Genomic DNA, 15,355 nt, shown 5'->3' on the forward strand with positions numbered 1-15,355 from the left:
TGTAAAATGTGCAGAAGTAGAAAGCGTGTGTCAAAAGCACTATATTTGACCCTGTTCTACCAAAAATATCCTTACTTCCTCTGCTCAGTTTAATCCATCACAATCTACAACAATCTTAGCTATATAATCCAATACTTATCCTACACATTTGTGTGAGTTTATGTACTGAGAACATTAAGAAGAAAGGATTTATTAACAGCCTCTCAACTGACATTTACAGTGATTACGGTTCTTCAGTCCCCCCCTAGTGCTAACCTTAAATTTTTCTCTTATTTCCTCAGTTTAAAAGTTGAATTACAAAATTTCTAATAGGAAAACACCATATTTTTAAAAACACAGACTCTCTTCCTTCGCAGCCAGGACCTGCTTGATTTGAGCTTCCCCGTAACCAGAGTCTCTGCCTCCCACTACTTCACAGTGAATAAATAAGCAACAGAACATTATGAGTGTCTAATGGGGCAACCTGCTAACTAAATTAAATATGATAAAAGATATGGGATCTTAGACCAGCCGTTTATATAATCATAATTAAAACAAACTACGAAGCAGGAGTTTCGAACAGGACAATCTCAGTGGCTTCCTTGCCTGTAGAGATAACCAGGCCTGGGGAAGGCCTACCCGAGGCACTTAAACACCACTAACACACTCCCTCCCAGGAGTTTCTTAGGAGAGAAAAAGGAGTTTATACGCTGGCTGGTGTTTTATATGATGGCACAGAAACAGTATTAAGCCTCAGCATTTAGTGTGAAGAGTTCAAACCTGCAGTTTTGTACATATTTATTTTTGTCTCTGAAAACACAGGCAGGGAATTCCACACCATGGGAGGACAGGAAAGGATTGGCATCTTTAGGATTTACTGGAGCCCATGGTTATGAAAGAGTACAAGCCTTTCACACTGAATTTGTATTTGCAGCAAGAACTTTCCTGATACGTAGTGAAAAAAATGCAGAGATTTATCAAAGACCTTGATGTAAAGTAGGCAATAAACTTCCTAACTCTTAGGAAAGCCCATCACTGTGCCTTTGAAAAGATAAAATTTGCAAGGTAATTCTTTAATCAGTGACCTGAATTGCTGGACTAGAAAATTTGAAACAACCTAAGACAATCTGCTACAAAAAGGTATGAACGTTCAATAGCTCCAGATTACCACAGTTACATAAGCATCCTACAGCTTTCATAAATATTGTGGTCCACTTAAGCACACTTCCCAAACTCTTTACAACAATTTGAATAATTTGTATCCTAACTAAATTATCCAGACTAAACCCACACCTGTAAATTTCTACTTGCCAGGAGTTTATATAGAAGCTGGACATTTCATCCATGACATACCTCCCTATCTATGCACATTGGGTACGTAAATGACTAAATCTCTACCACATGGAGTTGAATTGAAAATATTCTGCAGTTTTTTCAAATTTTCTACTACAAGCTAAACTTCATGCATCTCAACAGCAAAAAAAGAAAATATTGATTGGAGATTTTGTAGGACTTCACACAAGCTCTTTTTTCTTCCTTCCATTTTAGCAGTAAAACATTTCCCCAGTTGATCTGATCACTAACCTCATGTGGGCTTCAGAGTTTGCTAGAAGTAACTGGAACAGCTCACCCACCAGCAGGCTGCAAGCACTAGTAAGTCTAGCTACCCTGAGGTAGATGCAGCTGACTCGCATTCAAAGATACCATGAGACATACACCATGGCAGCCCAAATCAGCCTTGATTTTTACCTTTTCTTCTTCCTTCCTATAGAGATGTTCATTTTGTAGGTTCCACTCCTCAATGTCTTTGAGAAGTTTATTTAGGTTGCAGATTAGCTGTCCTGTACAATGCACCCCAGTTCCACTATGACTATGCGCTGTGTGTGCATGCACATGTGTATGAGTATAGGGAGTAGGACAGGGAGGAAGAGTGCATAACAGCTTCAGTTAACCTGGATAACAGAGAATCAACTTTATATTCTCTTCCAGATTGTGTCAGGGTGCTAGAGACAAAAATGAAGCTTGCACAGATTTAATCTGTAAACTAAAACTTCACGTATAATTTGCACACATATTGCTGGGCAGTATGTTCAAGCCAAGAGAGTCATATTCAACAATCCCAGAACACAAAGCAAACTTATTTATGTACCTATTCTAAGATTATTTCAGTTTTAGCTTATTCATCAGGTTATGGCTTTTCTCAGGACTCTGCAACCCTTTATTCCTTTTTTATTTGCCTGATCTCACGATTGACCCACCTTGCAGTAGAAGGTTGGACGAGAGAACTCCTGAAGTCCCTTAAAGCCTCAATCTTTCTTTAATCCTATGATTTCAGAAGGAGTGGCATCTTTATCACTTGTTGATCACGCACCTCTCCTACAAATTCTGAAAACTCAGTAAGTGTTTAGTCTGCACAAGTGAAAGATTAATCACTTCAATTTAAAAGATAACAAAATCTCTTCTCTACCAGTGACATGTCTCCACTTCGTGGTCTACAAAACTGAACACAAATTTGAAACTCCATTTGCTTTTTCAAATCAGCATCACTACTTAAGTCTTGGAACACTATGATAAAGAAATTTCATCATTTATTTTATCTACTTGTGGTAATTGCCATAAGCTGGTCTCATGCTGAAAAGCTTGATATCTATCACTCTTCTGCTTGTATCACATCTATCATAGTCTGGCCTTGATCTGCAATATTCAGAACAAGTAACACACTCCAGCTAATAGTTCCAACTAACAATGCCATGTGTAACCAACTTCATTTAATTTAAACACCCATCACACCAGCACTGGGTGTGCCACCTGCAGCAAGGTTTAGAATCGTAATCTTTCCTGCCATGCGCAGAGCAATTAGTTATTCCACCATCACTATCATTTTCATGCTGAAGCTCAAACTGCAACCTGTTACGGTTCTTTCACGAGGCACCTCTTTGAAAAAGCCTCAGCATCACGCCAGGAAAAACACAGTTTCACAGTCTACTGAGAGACTGATCACTCCCACGCTGAGCCTCTCCCTGGAGTCTTGCTGCACAAATTAGGACCAAAAATGCTTTTCAGCCGTGGCTGGCAGAGCAGAGACAGGATTTCCCCTTCAGCTAAGATGAAATAGCTCTTTTTTCAAGTTAGAAATAGGATTTCAGTTAAGGAAAGCTCATAAAGATTCTTGTGGCATGGACTACGCTTACCTCCTGGACAATGCCTCATGGCCATTTTACAGCGTCTGGATTCTGCAATGGTTGGGCATGGTATTGTGTCTTTTGCTGGCTTCTTCACAATTTGTCTTGTCCTCGTTTCCAGGCCCCACTTAAATCCACAGGTTTTGTTATTTCTGCTGCAAGTTCCCCACTCACTCCACTGACCCACTTCACAGCCTTCTGATAAAGCAAAAGAAAACATGAGTAAGCAATTCTTCTGGGTTTTGCTTTTCTTTGTTTTCATTTTTTTTAAAATTAGAATACACTATTAGAAAGCACCACTTGAAAGTTTTACTGTTAACAGGCAAAAACTTAGAAACAAAATTAAAATCTCTTACAGCACCTGAAAGAATCCTTTTAGCCAACTTCAACCTGAGCATAAAACCATCAGACTATCAATCTGTATGTATAGACATCCTGTCAGTCCCAAATATTCAAAAACCCTCCTAAAATCATAAGATTGATTTAAATTGTTCTCTTTTTAATAAATAAATTCTATTTGGTTGTCACCTGGATTTGCAAAGCTCAAGAGTTCACATTTCCAGGTCCTATCCACCAGGAAATGCAAGGAATACTCTTGAAAGAAAGTCTGTTCTAACACAGTTCCCAGGCTTCAAGATAAAACACCAAACTGTGAGACTCGACAAATATTGTGAGAACAGCCAACGCTGGCTCAGAGGTATAAAGTAAATTTCTACGAAAAACACTTACTTGGTGGTTTATATTTGTTACTTGCTAATGGAAAAGTAGGGAGCAACAGGGAAACTAAAAGTGAATTTGAAGCCCAGATGTTACAGGAATTCAGTCTGTCCTGCCTCTGGGTTAAAATGAGCAGGTAGTTTTACGAGGGCAAGAATCTGACAAGTACATCACTGACTTAAAGTTCTAATGCAAAAAACTGGCCTTCCTGAAATCTTACAAATTCTGAGTTATAAATCCTCATACAAGGTGATTTACAGTTAAGAGGACAGAACCTTCTGATGCAGAACAGAGTGGCATTCCCAATAATGCAATATTTCAAAGTTTGGAAAAAACTGTTATTACTATTATTATTATTATTATTAAAGAAATCCAGACACAATTCGTTAGTGAATATTTCTTGATAGGAAATGCTAAGCATCAGCTTAAAAATAGCGCCATATTTGAACCCTGCCACCTTGTAAAAGAGCTGCTTCAGCAGCATTGCTGTGCTAGAAGACTCACCCACACATTCCATAAGCTCTTCCAAGGCGGCAAATCCAGGGGGGCATCCTCGGAAGCAGCGGCCTCTGTGCGAGTAAAAGCCCGTTTTGCATTTGGTACAAAAGTCTCTGCTAAAGCAGGAGTCGCAGTTTTCTATTCTGCATCCTGAATCAAAAGGATCGTAAGAAACAATGAGACAACTAAGTTAGGGTAAGACTAAAAATGAAAGGAAAGCAATAAAATAGCAAACCCAGAAGTGCTATGATGAGGAATACTGTCATCCTTAAATCCATCTGCTCTATAAGAGAAATTACAGTTAAATGTAAACATTATTTACCACATTTAACCCTACATCCTTTAAATCCTATTTTTTTAATCAAAACTGTAGATAAAACCTCTAGTTGAGTGATATTTGAGTTAATTACATCTTTTGGGAGGAAAAATGTTCAATGTAAACTATTACTGTGTTTAAGTAATTTTGAGGAAACTAAGATGCAACAAATTATTTTGGGAAGTATGCATGTATTATACGTACCGTCTTCACTTTTTTATTTGTCATTAAAAGCAGGATATGTTTTTTTCTTCCATGAGTTGACCCTATAAATAGCTGAACGAATGCTTTCATCTATTATATCTGATGTCCGTATCTACACATATGCATCTGCTACCATGCAAAAAGCCCCAATTTTTCTGGATATAATTCATTTCTATTATTAAGGCAGTTAATCCATAAAAAATAACCATTATTAAATGACTAAAAGACATAAAGCTATCATCAGTAGCAAAAAAAGCCCAGACAAACTATTGCCTTTTGAAATATTGGATTTCTCTGAAAATTTAAGAGAAATATTGTCCACAATAGATTACAGACTCAGAAGCAGACTGTTCAGAAACATCCTATTCCATACTAAAACACTGCAACTCGGAAATTAACTAGATACCAACAACCACACACACACCTGAAAAGGAGAAATACTTACATGGGGGCTTATGAAAGTCAGTCATACATACCTACAAAAAAACGCCAGGGAAAAATGTTCCAAAGATTAAAAAGTAAAAGCCTTTATATTTGGAACAGTAATGAACACTTTAAAATTAATTTTAAAAAATCTAATCCTTCAGCTAACATATTTAATTTATATAAACTACATTAACTGTATCCTTTCTTCAGCTATCTGAAGTCACAGCAGGAAGCATTTGTTATTCATGTCATGCAACAATATACTAATCTTTTTGGTCACTTATGTCATTCATTTATTCTTGATTCTTTTCTAAAAAAAAAAAAAAATTACAAACCATAAGGACTTATGAAACAGATATTGGTAAATATCCCCTAACAACACTTCAAATTTAGCTAATCTTTATAAAACAGATTTTAGTATTTAGTCTTGAAGTTCAGCAGGCAGTTTATTTTCAATTTTCTCCTATGAGGTTAAATTACTCTAAACATGAAATGCCTATTATTTAATCTGTATCAGATGCAATTTAGGGGAAAATACTGAAAGAATATTAGGAATACTTTAAGAATTCTGAAATTAAAACATTAATTCACTGGAGTGATATTCAGCACAATGCTTGGGGTTACTGGGTGCTAATTGTAATGATAATTTAACTCGGTAACAGACCACACTATAGCTGAAGATCAGCTGGGAGAGACAACAACTCCTTTTTGATGTCCTCCATATGCTCACTCTCAAATCATGAAGCTAAGCCTTGCATGGATTTTTTTATAAAATTTAAAATGAACTAAACTAAAAAGCTAAAGAAGAGCAGTACTCCAAAAGTTAGAAAAGCTAACTTTCTAGAAGTCTATTTTCAGTCACAAACTGTCACAGCAGTAGTTAGAAAATAAAGAAAATTTTACAGAGTTTTTTACTTTTGGTGCCCAGATTCATCTTATTACACAGTTTAAATGCTTTCAGGGCAAATTTTCTTTTCTTTTTTAAATAAAAGTGCTATTAATTAATTCTTTTAACTGTGACTGAGGTTAGTAAATTAGAATAAATGAATTCTTTAATTTCTTTTGCTTTTAAAGATAAATATACCAATGTGGACAGATAATGAAAGAGTACACATCTTTAGTTGGACTCCTAAAGAAAGTTGATACTCCATTACGAATATTAAGATACCTTGGTTTGGAAATAAATATAACTGTGTCAAATTTTGTATTTCTTTTTGTTAATCAGCATCATTATCTATGTAAACTTTATTTAGGTCTTAATGGAAGTATATTGCAGATTCCTAAAATGTTTTGCATTCTATTATTTAAATAATAAATTTGATAATAAAAGAATAATCTAGTATGAAATCTACAGAAGAGCTGTTTGATGTAATAGTCAATAATTAAGAAAACCAGCATTTTAAAAAATTGTTTTATCCTTTACACAAAATAATATAATAAAAACCAAGGAAAAAATGTTTAAAGTTAATGACCTGAACTGCTTTCTTCTGATTGCCATGGTTTTCAACCCTTTGAATTTTCTGATCTCAGCATCTTATGCCTAACTCTGGAGAAGGAAAGCAATATCTTTCCTACTTTTAAAAATTCCTATCTCAATCCTTTTAAATTCCCTTTAAATTAACTAGTTAGCTTACTGGTACAATTATAATAAACTGGAACAAGACAGAGATTCTTTTTTCATCTGGAAAAGGTTCTTGTCAAAAGCAATTTTATTACTTCAATTTATTAGCCATGGATCCAATTGCTTTTCTCACCAGTTCAGTGGTTTCATTTTCTGTATCACTTCAGCAGCTAAACCATGCGACCAGTGTATTCCTTTTATTCCACTTAAAAGACTACTTAGAAGTTTACACCAGAAAAACCCCCAAAGGAAACAAGACCAAAAAACTTGAGCTAAACATAGCTAAGATTTTAGACCCAAGGAGCTCTTTAGAGGAAAGAAGTAGAAAATGCATAACCAACAGTATTCTTCAGAAATGCCTTTTTTTTTTCCTTTAGAAATAAACAGAAAATAGTGCCCAATGGAGGTTTCCAGATAGACAAGGGTAACTACCTGGAAAATTTTAGAAGCAGTAAGGAGGAGGAGCCTGGAAGTGGAAGCTCTGGGGGCACAGAGAAAGATAAGACTGGTGTTGAGGGGAGGAAGAGTTGATAAATTCAGCCTGGCAGAAGAACCCCAAAGAGCAGTCACCTCCCTTTGGCAGGCCTACCATACTTGCAGGGCAACAACGACAGAGTTGGAAACCTAATCTTCAGAACCTGGGAGTGAAGCAGTAAAGGGTGCCTCACTGCTGCTGTTCCCATTTAGCTGGCAACAAGAGGTCTGTAGGTCAGGGGCAGACATTTAAGTCCCTACCTCTTCCTTCCCTTGTATTCAATTTGCAGTGTCTCATCAAGGGCGTGCTTCCTACCAGACCTCAAACCCCTTTTATTCCTGCTCAGCACCACGTCTCCTTATATCCCCCTGGCCCTACTACCCTCTACTCATAGCCAGGACCCCTCAGACTTCATAACACTCTTACCACAACTCTTCTAGCACAGTATCATATCTTCTTTCCAGTGATTCTGTCTTGCGAAAGTCAGAAAGTCAAATATTTGCTTCCATCCTTCCCCTTGAAAGGTAAAAAACACCCCAGAAAGCCACCCCCATATGAAGACCACACATCTTCCTCTGGTACCATCCTCACATAAGTGGACTTCAAAAAGCACTCAGGGAGGCCCAGAGAAATCTGCTGGTATGTCCGATTAGCACGGCCCATTTCTAAAGAGTTGACACTTTTCAAAATGTTACACCATACTTCCCACAAGAGTTGGATGTAGATGGTAAAAGAACACCATTCTCACCTCACTGAAATCCATGGCAAAGGTCCTAATTGCTTCAGCAAGGGCAGTTTTAAACTAGTAACTTTCTTACCCCATCAGATAGACAACAGCCCACTGCAATGACTTTAATGAGCAAAATTAATATTAAAAACCCTAAAGAGACACAATCTTTCATGATAAATACATATTTATGAAGTGAAAAGTGAGAACTGAAAAAGAGCAGTACTCCAAAAGTTAGAAAAGCTAACTTTCTAGAAGTCTATTTTCAATCACAAGCTGTCACAGGAGTGGTTATAAATTCAGTGCTCCATGACTTCACCTCCCAAGGGAATGGGTGGAAGAGAAATCACTACTTTGTCTGGTGAAGCTAAGCTGGACTGAAATTAGACAGAAGTGCTTTTGCTCAAGTATCTTCAGCGTTCAGACAAAACAAAGAGAAACAAAAACTCATCCCTTTGACAGAGTTCTGAAATGTTGATTTATGGGACAAGATATATAACTTCCTCAATGGAAAGTCTAATGATACTGTACAATCTCTTAATTTAGGCTGACAAGAGAGTAAGAACTTGAATGACTGACATTTCAGTAGAGCATGAGGGTAGATTATAGTATGTAAAAGTGCCTCCGTGCTTGAGAGCAGTTACAGAATACGCTCAAGAAAGAAACATAACTCCGTGAACTAGTACTGTGCCACTCCTCAGTCAATGGCCAGGAAACCTACCAAACTGAAGGACCAAATTCTTTGGTTCGAGAAAAAGAAAAAGGATCATAATATCTCCCTTAAAAAAGGCCATTATCAGAAAAGAATCCGGAGACAGAAATTTATAACATCTTTGACTTTGCTTACTGAAACAGAGTGGCAGAAGATAAGTTATATACAGGACTTTGCAGCCAAAGTCCCTTTTTCCTTAATTTTCAGTGAGCTCTAGCACCCTGTGGCACTTCAGAAATAATTTTCTTCTGAAGCGTTTTTGCACATACACCAGATTTTCAAAAAAATTAATAGCTATGAGCCATGTTTCAGTCAAGGTTAGGGCAACCAATCTGATCTATAAGAATTGCATTTAGCTAGCCAGCAATAAAACATTTGCATTTAGGCTTTATAATCTCATTTATATTGACCGAAACATTCCTCTGCTACTTACATGACTATCACAAAAAACCAAATCTGATTGACATGGATGAAATTTACAATATTTATAGAAAAATACATAAACGGTGCATTAAAGAACTGTGGAAGGAGAAAGCCCGGATTACAAATCATGCCCAAATTAGAGATACACTTTAAGCAGATGAACCACAGTGATATTAAAAGATTTTTGTGACCTGCTTTGGCTTCCTGACAGTCATGATAAGCCACTCCTACTCATTCTCCTTTTAAAGTAAGTATTAAAGAATTGACAGACTTACATTTTAGAGAAGGAATCAAAAACCCAGGAGTTCAAACAAATTCAGATATTGAATTAAATTTAGACTCAGGTGCATGTGCCTGTTATTGTAAAAAAAGAGTATATGCTCCTTTAAACAGCTTCTTTCTGTACTATAATTACAGAAAGCATAACGTTACCAAAACAAATACTACCCTTCCGTAGTAAATTTATCACCAGCTTATAAGGTGATGCTGAATAAGCTAAATTGTAGGGAAATATAATGCCTTTGAAGCTCAAAATAAAGCATAAAATGCTCCATATTGAGATGCATGTGCTTCATACCTTAACAAAAAGAAGGTTTACTATATTAGTTTCTCATACTAAGTGCAATATGATGAATCTTTAAGGTCAAAAGATGTCTACCTCAACTGTAAAAAGTAGTTACTCATTTGTAAAGTATTTTTACTGATATGCATAATCTTGAAAATTTTACACGAGCCTTATTTTGCCTTTGTGAAAGATTCATGTTCTGTAGCATTTCCATTGTCACATTGTCCTTTTCTAAACATAATCAATGTGATTGACTATCCATCCATAACCCCCTTCATAACAAAGCTACCTTGTAGTGCACGTAGTGGAAAAGACAGCTGGTCAGTTCCTAGTAATGTTAATAACAATGACGATGCGCAGTTAAGTTCTGCTCCCCATGAAACGCAGACACCAGTGAAGAGAGTTGAGCATGGGGAAGGGAAGTGAGAACACGTGAGGGCATCTGCATGAGTGGAAACCAGCAACCACCGGCATAAGAAAGAGAACTGTACTGAACACCTTCGAGACGGAGAGCTAATGATCAGATTTTGCAAAGGGATGCTGCAGACTCAAGCCAGGGAAGGAAACGTGGCATTCCTAAATTGAAGGGCTTGGTAATCTTTGCACTGAAATCGGGTCCTTGCTTGAGGCATCCCCTTGTGTTTAAGAAGTCAGAGGTGATGATTCACTACAGTTCGTGCTTTCCTTTTGAAGGTCAAAACCAGTCTTTCCATTGAGGCATCATTCCAGAGGAGCCTCGGGGCCTGTAACTTGTGAGGTTAGTTATCCTGGGGAGTGACAACGGTTGCTTGGTCCAAAGCACCTAATACTTTGGTCTTTCACACTGAGCTCCGACTCATAGCACCCTACTCTTCCTGCCTCAGATCTCTCTGCCTCTTCTACCCCAGAACCTCCTAACTCCACCTATGCCCAGACTGTCCCCATGCCCATCACACTCACTCCGTCCAACTCGTGCTCCCATCCCTCTGCTGCTCAGTAAAACAGCATTGGTGCCACAGACTTAACTTCATGCTGCCATCCTGATGTGTCCGCTGGCACTGCGCACCGATCTGTCATCAACCAGCACCACCTCCTGTGCTAATCCTCTCCAGAATTTCCCAAGATGGGAGAGACCTCAAAAATCCAGGCAGCTTACACCTTGAGGACACAAGGGCACATAACGGACAAAGACTGTGCTAGTGCCAAGAAGAGCAGGAGACAGAGGCAAGATGCTCCTATGAGAAAAGCTATGATGTGAGCAGTTCTTACAGTGGATGGAGTATCAGCTGAAAAACCAATGGAAAGAGAAGAGAGATCAAAACTTTCAGGAAAGTCACTGAGGAGACAGTAAGGAGAGGAGGAAAATCATAAGCAAAAGAGCTTTAGCCTACAAGGGAATATCTATAATAGCTAGCTATTTAATCTCCTAAACAGATGTGGCTTTGGTAGTTGCAGGGTTTTTTATTATTTATTATTATTATTATTATTATTATTATTATTACTACAAATAAAGATTTTTAAGCTGCAACTTTGGCAGGGGCTGAACATGAGCACTAGAGAATGATACGCACAGTCACTTGGCCGTAACAGGTCCTGAAGTTTACCACAGGTCTACCATTTCATGGCGAGCAATGTTTGAAATACAACATCCTAATTATAAAATACCATAGTGAGGATATTTTTTAAAATAAATTCACTTAATAAACACTTAGCGATACATTTCCAATATGTTCTAATCTTGATTCATTATTAGTTGAGATCTTTTAAATAAATGCCAAACCACAGTGTTTTCAATTAGTACTTTACAAATATACAATTGCCCTATTAAATCTAAATTGACTATAGATTTAATAAACCTTAATTCAAAGTACTAAGATGATTTTTGTTGCCAGACAGATGGAACAAAACTCTTCCGTCAAAATACAAAGGCCAAAAATAAAAAAATTCCAAATTAAAAAAAAAAAATCCATTTGAAGGAGGAAAAGAGAGTGGAAGAGATAAGGAAAAAAAATAAATGCGTATAAAATAATGATAGGCAGATCTCAATTTCTGGCCATCCAACTTCATTTTCAAAATCCCGAATGCAATATTAAGCTTGTTTTTAAAAGATAAAGCCATATTTGAAGGAAAAAAACACAGATGTAATGAAAACTATTTCTAAAAAGTCAGAAAAATTATTTTATTTAAAGCAAATAGCGCTGTCCCTGTGGTAAATGAACCCCCTGACAGACTGTTACAATCGTACTGACTACAACAGTTTCAGAAGGTCATATGCTCTGCTATACTACGTAAGAAAGAGTCAAGCCATGATATATTAATGATGTATTGCTATTTTGAAAAAAATTTTGAAAAAAATTACCTTTCTTAATACACTGAATTAACTACATGTGTTTAATAAATGCTCAATTTGTTTAAAAGATTCTCTTTATCTTGTCTTTACTGAAGGTGCATGAAAGGGGAAATTACAATTTTAGCAATGTCAGGCCCTCCTGTCAGAAAGAAGGTGAACCTAAACAACTGGAGTAGCCAATCAAAGCTGAAGGGAGCTGTAATTTCTAAACTCTGAGTGCTTCCTCCCCCTAATATTGTAGAGGTTACTATGGATACAGACTAAGTTGAAAGGTTCAAGATAGGCTTGATCCATTAATCAGAACAATGTTAAACCAACCACCCAGGTGACAGGTTACCTCTTATTCTTTAATTCAGTTTTGGGTTTTTTTTCTCATGAGATTATTTCTTGTTGGAGCTGTTCAGTTCAAACTCATTATTAAAATTTCTTGGAAAATTAACAAAGTGTAACTCTTGGGCATTCTTCTACAGAAGAGACTCAGCACTTTCCAATTTCATGTCCAAATGTACTGCACTCTCATACTGCAGTGTTCAAGATGAAAATCATCTCCAGCAGGAAACTCTACATCGATTTCTAGAGACAAGCAGTCTCAAAATTACATTATTCACTGTTACTAGAAAAACAGCCTAGAACCACTTAGCAAATTCAAGACACACATACCGCTTACATGTAGAAAAGAAAATTAGTCTTGAAATTCAAAATTTCCATCATTTTAGAGCTGCTGCACTTGGCTGTGGTATTTATTGTGTTACATTTGGCACTAACTATGTTTGGCTTTTAAAATCATGTCAACATTTTCCATAAAAATATGTTCTATAGCTTCTCTAACAAAAATGGGCAAGTGTTCCAGTAATAAAATGTTAAACAGCTTTTGTGCCTATAAAGACATTAATAGGGCAGAAATCATTTCAACTTATGTAATTCAAGCACTGTAACTCCCAGAAGGATTTTAACACAGCCAGAATTTTTATTATTTTTAGCTGAGATAATACTATCTGAGCAATGGAGTCTGTCACTAAGCATACTTAAAAGTATCTAATATCAAGTAGGAAGAAACCTATTCTATTTTTTAAGAATATTTATTTTAACTCAACTTCAATCCACAAAATGTCTGTGTGTCCACAATGCAACGTACATGCCATGCAAGACCACCAAACCAAGCAAAAAAAAATGAAGATGTGATTTATAAATACACGAGTTGGCAGTTACACTAAAATAAAAATATACAATACAAAAATCATTAGAGGAGAACCAGGACTGGTTGGTAAATGCAACTGCATCATTATTCTCACAGGGGGAGACTGTCAAATGCATGAGGGTGAGTTAAATATCCAGCTCTCAACACGTGCCAATACAGGTTGGACACAACTCGGATTTATGCTTTTCAAAACCAATCCTGTAATTCAGGGAAAAAGGCCACTTTCTGTAAGTGGTAAAAATGAAAAAAAGTCATACTGAATTCACCATCCACCTTCTGCAAATAGTTTTTTTTTCTTTTTAAGAAAGTAAACAAAGACTGCCAGTACGGACTACTTTTCCTATCTCACAAGCACAGTACAGGCTAATATAGATAGATTCATCTATTTCCCAAAGCTGTAACTATACTAAAAAACATTTTTACGTGGGCAAGTTTTTACAGCCCAGTTCTGAAAGGTTTAAAGTGGAGAAGTTGCTGAATTCACAAACACGTTACAAAAATTAAGGCCAAAATCCTAAATTACTTTACAAAAGGGATGCATAAACCATATACTGGTCTTGTTTAATTTTTCATCAAAACCTAGCCACCTGGTATAGATTAGGCAGCACTCAGCAATATTACACAGCAGTTGGAAACACAACGTGAAGAACACCATATCCACAGAGCCCGCGCAGGGAACGGGGGGAAGAGGTGGGACGTCACTGCGTGGGCTGGGACGGGTCCAAGCAGAGCCGTGAGCGATCCTGCTCCAGCCCGGACTGCCACAGAGCGACCTCACGTGGGTCTCAAGATTAAGGTGATGTGGAAGCCAGCACCTGCTTTCTCACAACGCGCTGCGTCCCAGTGACATGCCACAGTACTGCTGGGAGAGTGCTGTACATTTAACAGACACCTGATTATGCCAGGAAGCAAAGAAAAGCTATTTCTCACTTCAGGTTCTTAGGTTCAGTGACCTAATTCTGGTTAGACTATGACACACACACAACCCCCCATGTAAATATGAATTAGAGGTAATAGCAATGATTAATAATCCGTATGGGCAATACTCCACATATGAGCTTATGGAAAAATCAATACTAAGCGACACAACTGCCAGACAGTGGTGAAATAATGTGTAGAGATACCAGAGCACTCGTTGATTTTAACAGTTGTGCTTCTAGGCACAAACATGCAAACAGGGAATCTTGTTGAACATTAGCAGGTTGTAAATTTCCAAATAAAATGCAGTACTAAAAGTGAAAGGTTGTTTGTTTGTTTTTAATAGTACATCTGTTTTATTAAAATAGCAACGCTGACATATTAAAGCATGTCTGGTGTGAGGTGTCTGGTCAGCTGAAATTTGTGTGGGAACAAAAAGCATGACAAGAAGCCCACCCATACATTAGTGCATATACTGACTAGTACCTACATGAGGCACCGTTAAATTAATACTTAATCCTTTTTGTTTTCATATACTGGGAATTTGTTTGTTAAAACTATGAATATCTGCTTAAAGCATCATTCTTTCCTACGTTTCCCTTCTAACTAAAGCAATAATAACAATAAAAATTACAACAACAACAAAAACTAGGTTAATGCATCAACTATTTAATCTGCTGAATGTTACATATCTTGGAATGAGTTAGGATGTTCTTTAGCAAAGAAGTTTTATGATGATCTTAAGACATCTGTGAAAGTATCACCATGTTCCACAACATATCATCTTAAGAACTGAGCATGAATTATGGCCTTCCTACAAAACTGAATGTAAGGGTTCAAAAAAAACTCACTTGAACATCTGTTCATATCTGGCGTTCGGAGTCCATAGTACCCCGATGGGCAGGAATGCAAGCATTCACCATATTGTCTCATTCCTTCTCTTCGTAGGAAGAAGAATAACTTGTGTTGGCATCTGATGCACCCATTATCCTTTGAACAAGATAAACAGCCTTTGCAAATTGGATTTGGTCCATAGCTAGCTGCAAAATAAGAAGATAAATTACA

General features: G+C 37.0%; 1 protein-coding gene across 1 annotated transcript in view; it reads right to left on the reverse strand.

The window, feature by feature from the left end:
• RSPO2 (R-spondin 2) overlaps positions 1–15,355 on the reverse strand; it is a 110,711-nt gene that overhangs the window by 39,853 nt on the left and 55,503 nt on the right. The window contains exons 2-4 of the mRNA XM_069779904.1: positions 15,142–15,330; positions 4,383–4,526; positions 3,171–3,359 (exon numbers count right to left, since the gene is read on the reverse strand). Coding sequence (XP_069636005.1) covers positions 3,171–3,359; positions 4,383–4,526; positions 15,142–15,330 — 522 coding nt within the window. The remainder of the gene's footprint in view (positions 1–3,170; positions 3,360–4,382; positions 4,527–15,141; positions 15,331–15,355) is intronic.

Source organism: Haliaeetus albicilla, chromosome 3, assembly GCF_947461875.1.
Source record: "Haliaeetus albicilla chromosome 3, bHalAlb1.1, whole genome shotgun sequence".
Taxonomy (NCBI): domain Eukaryota; kingdom Metazoa; phylum Chordata; class Aves; order Accipitriformes; family Accipitridae; genus Haliaeetus; species Haliaeetus albicilla.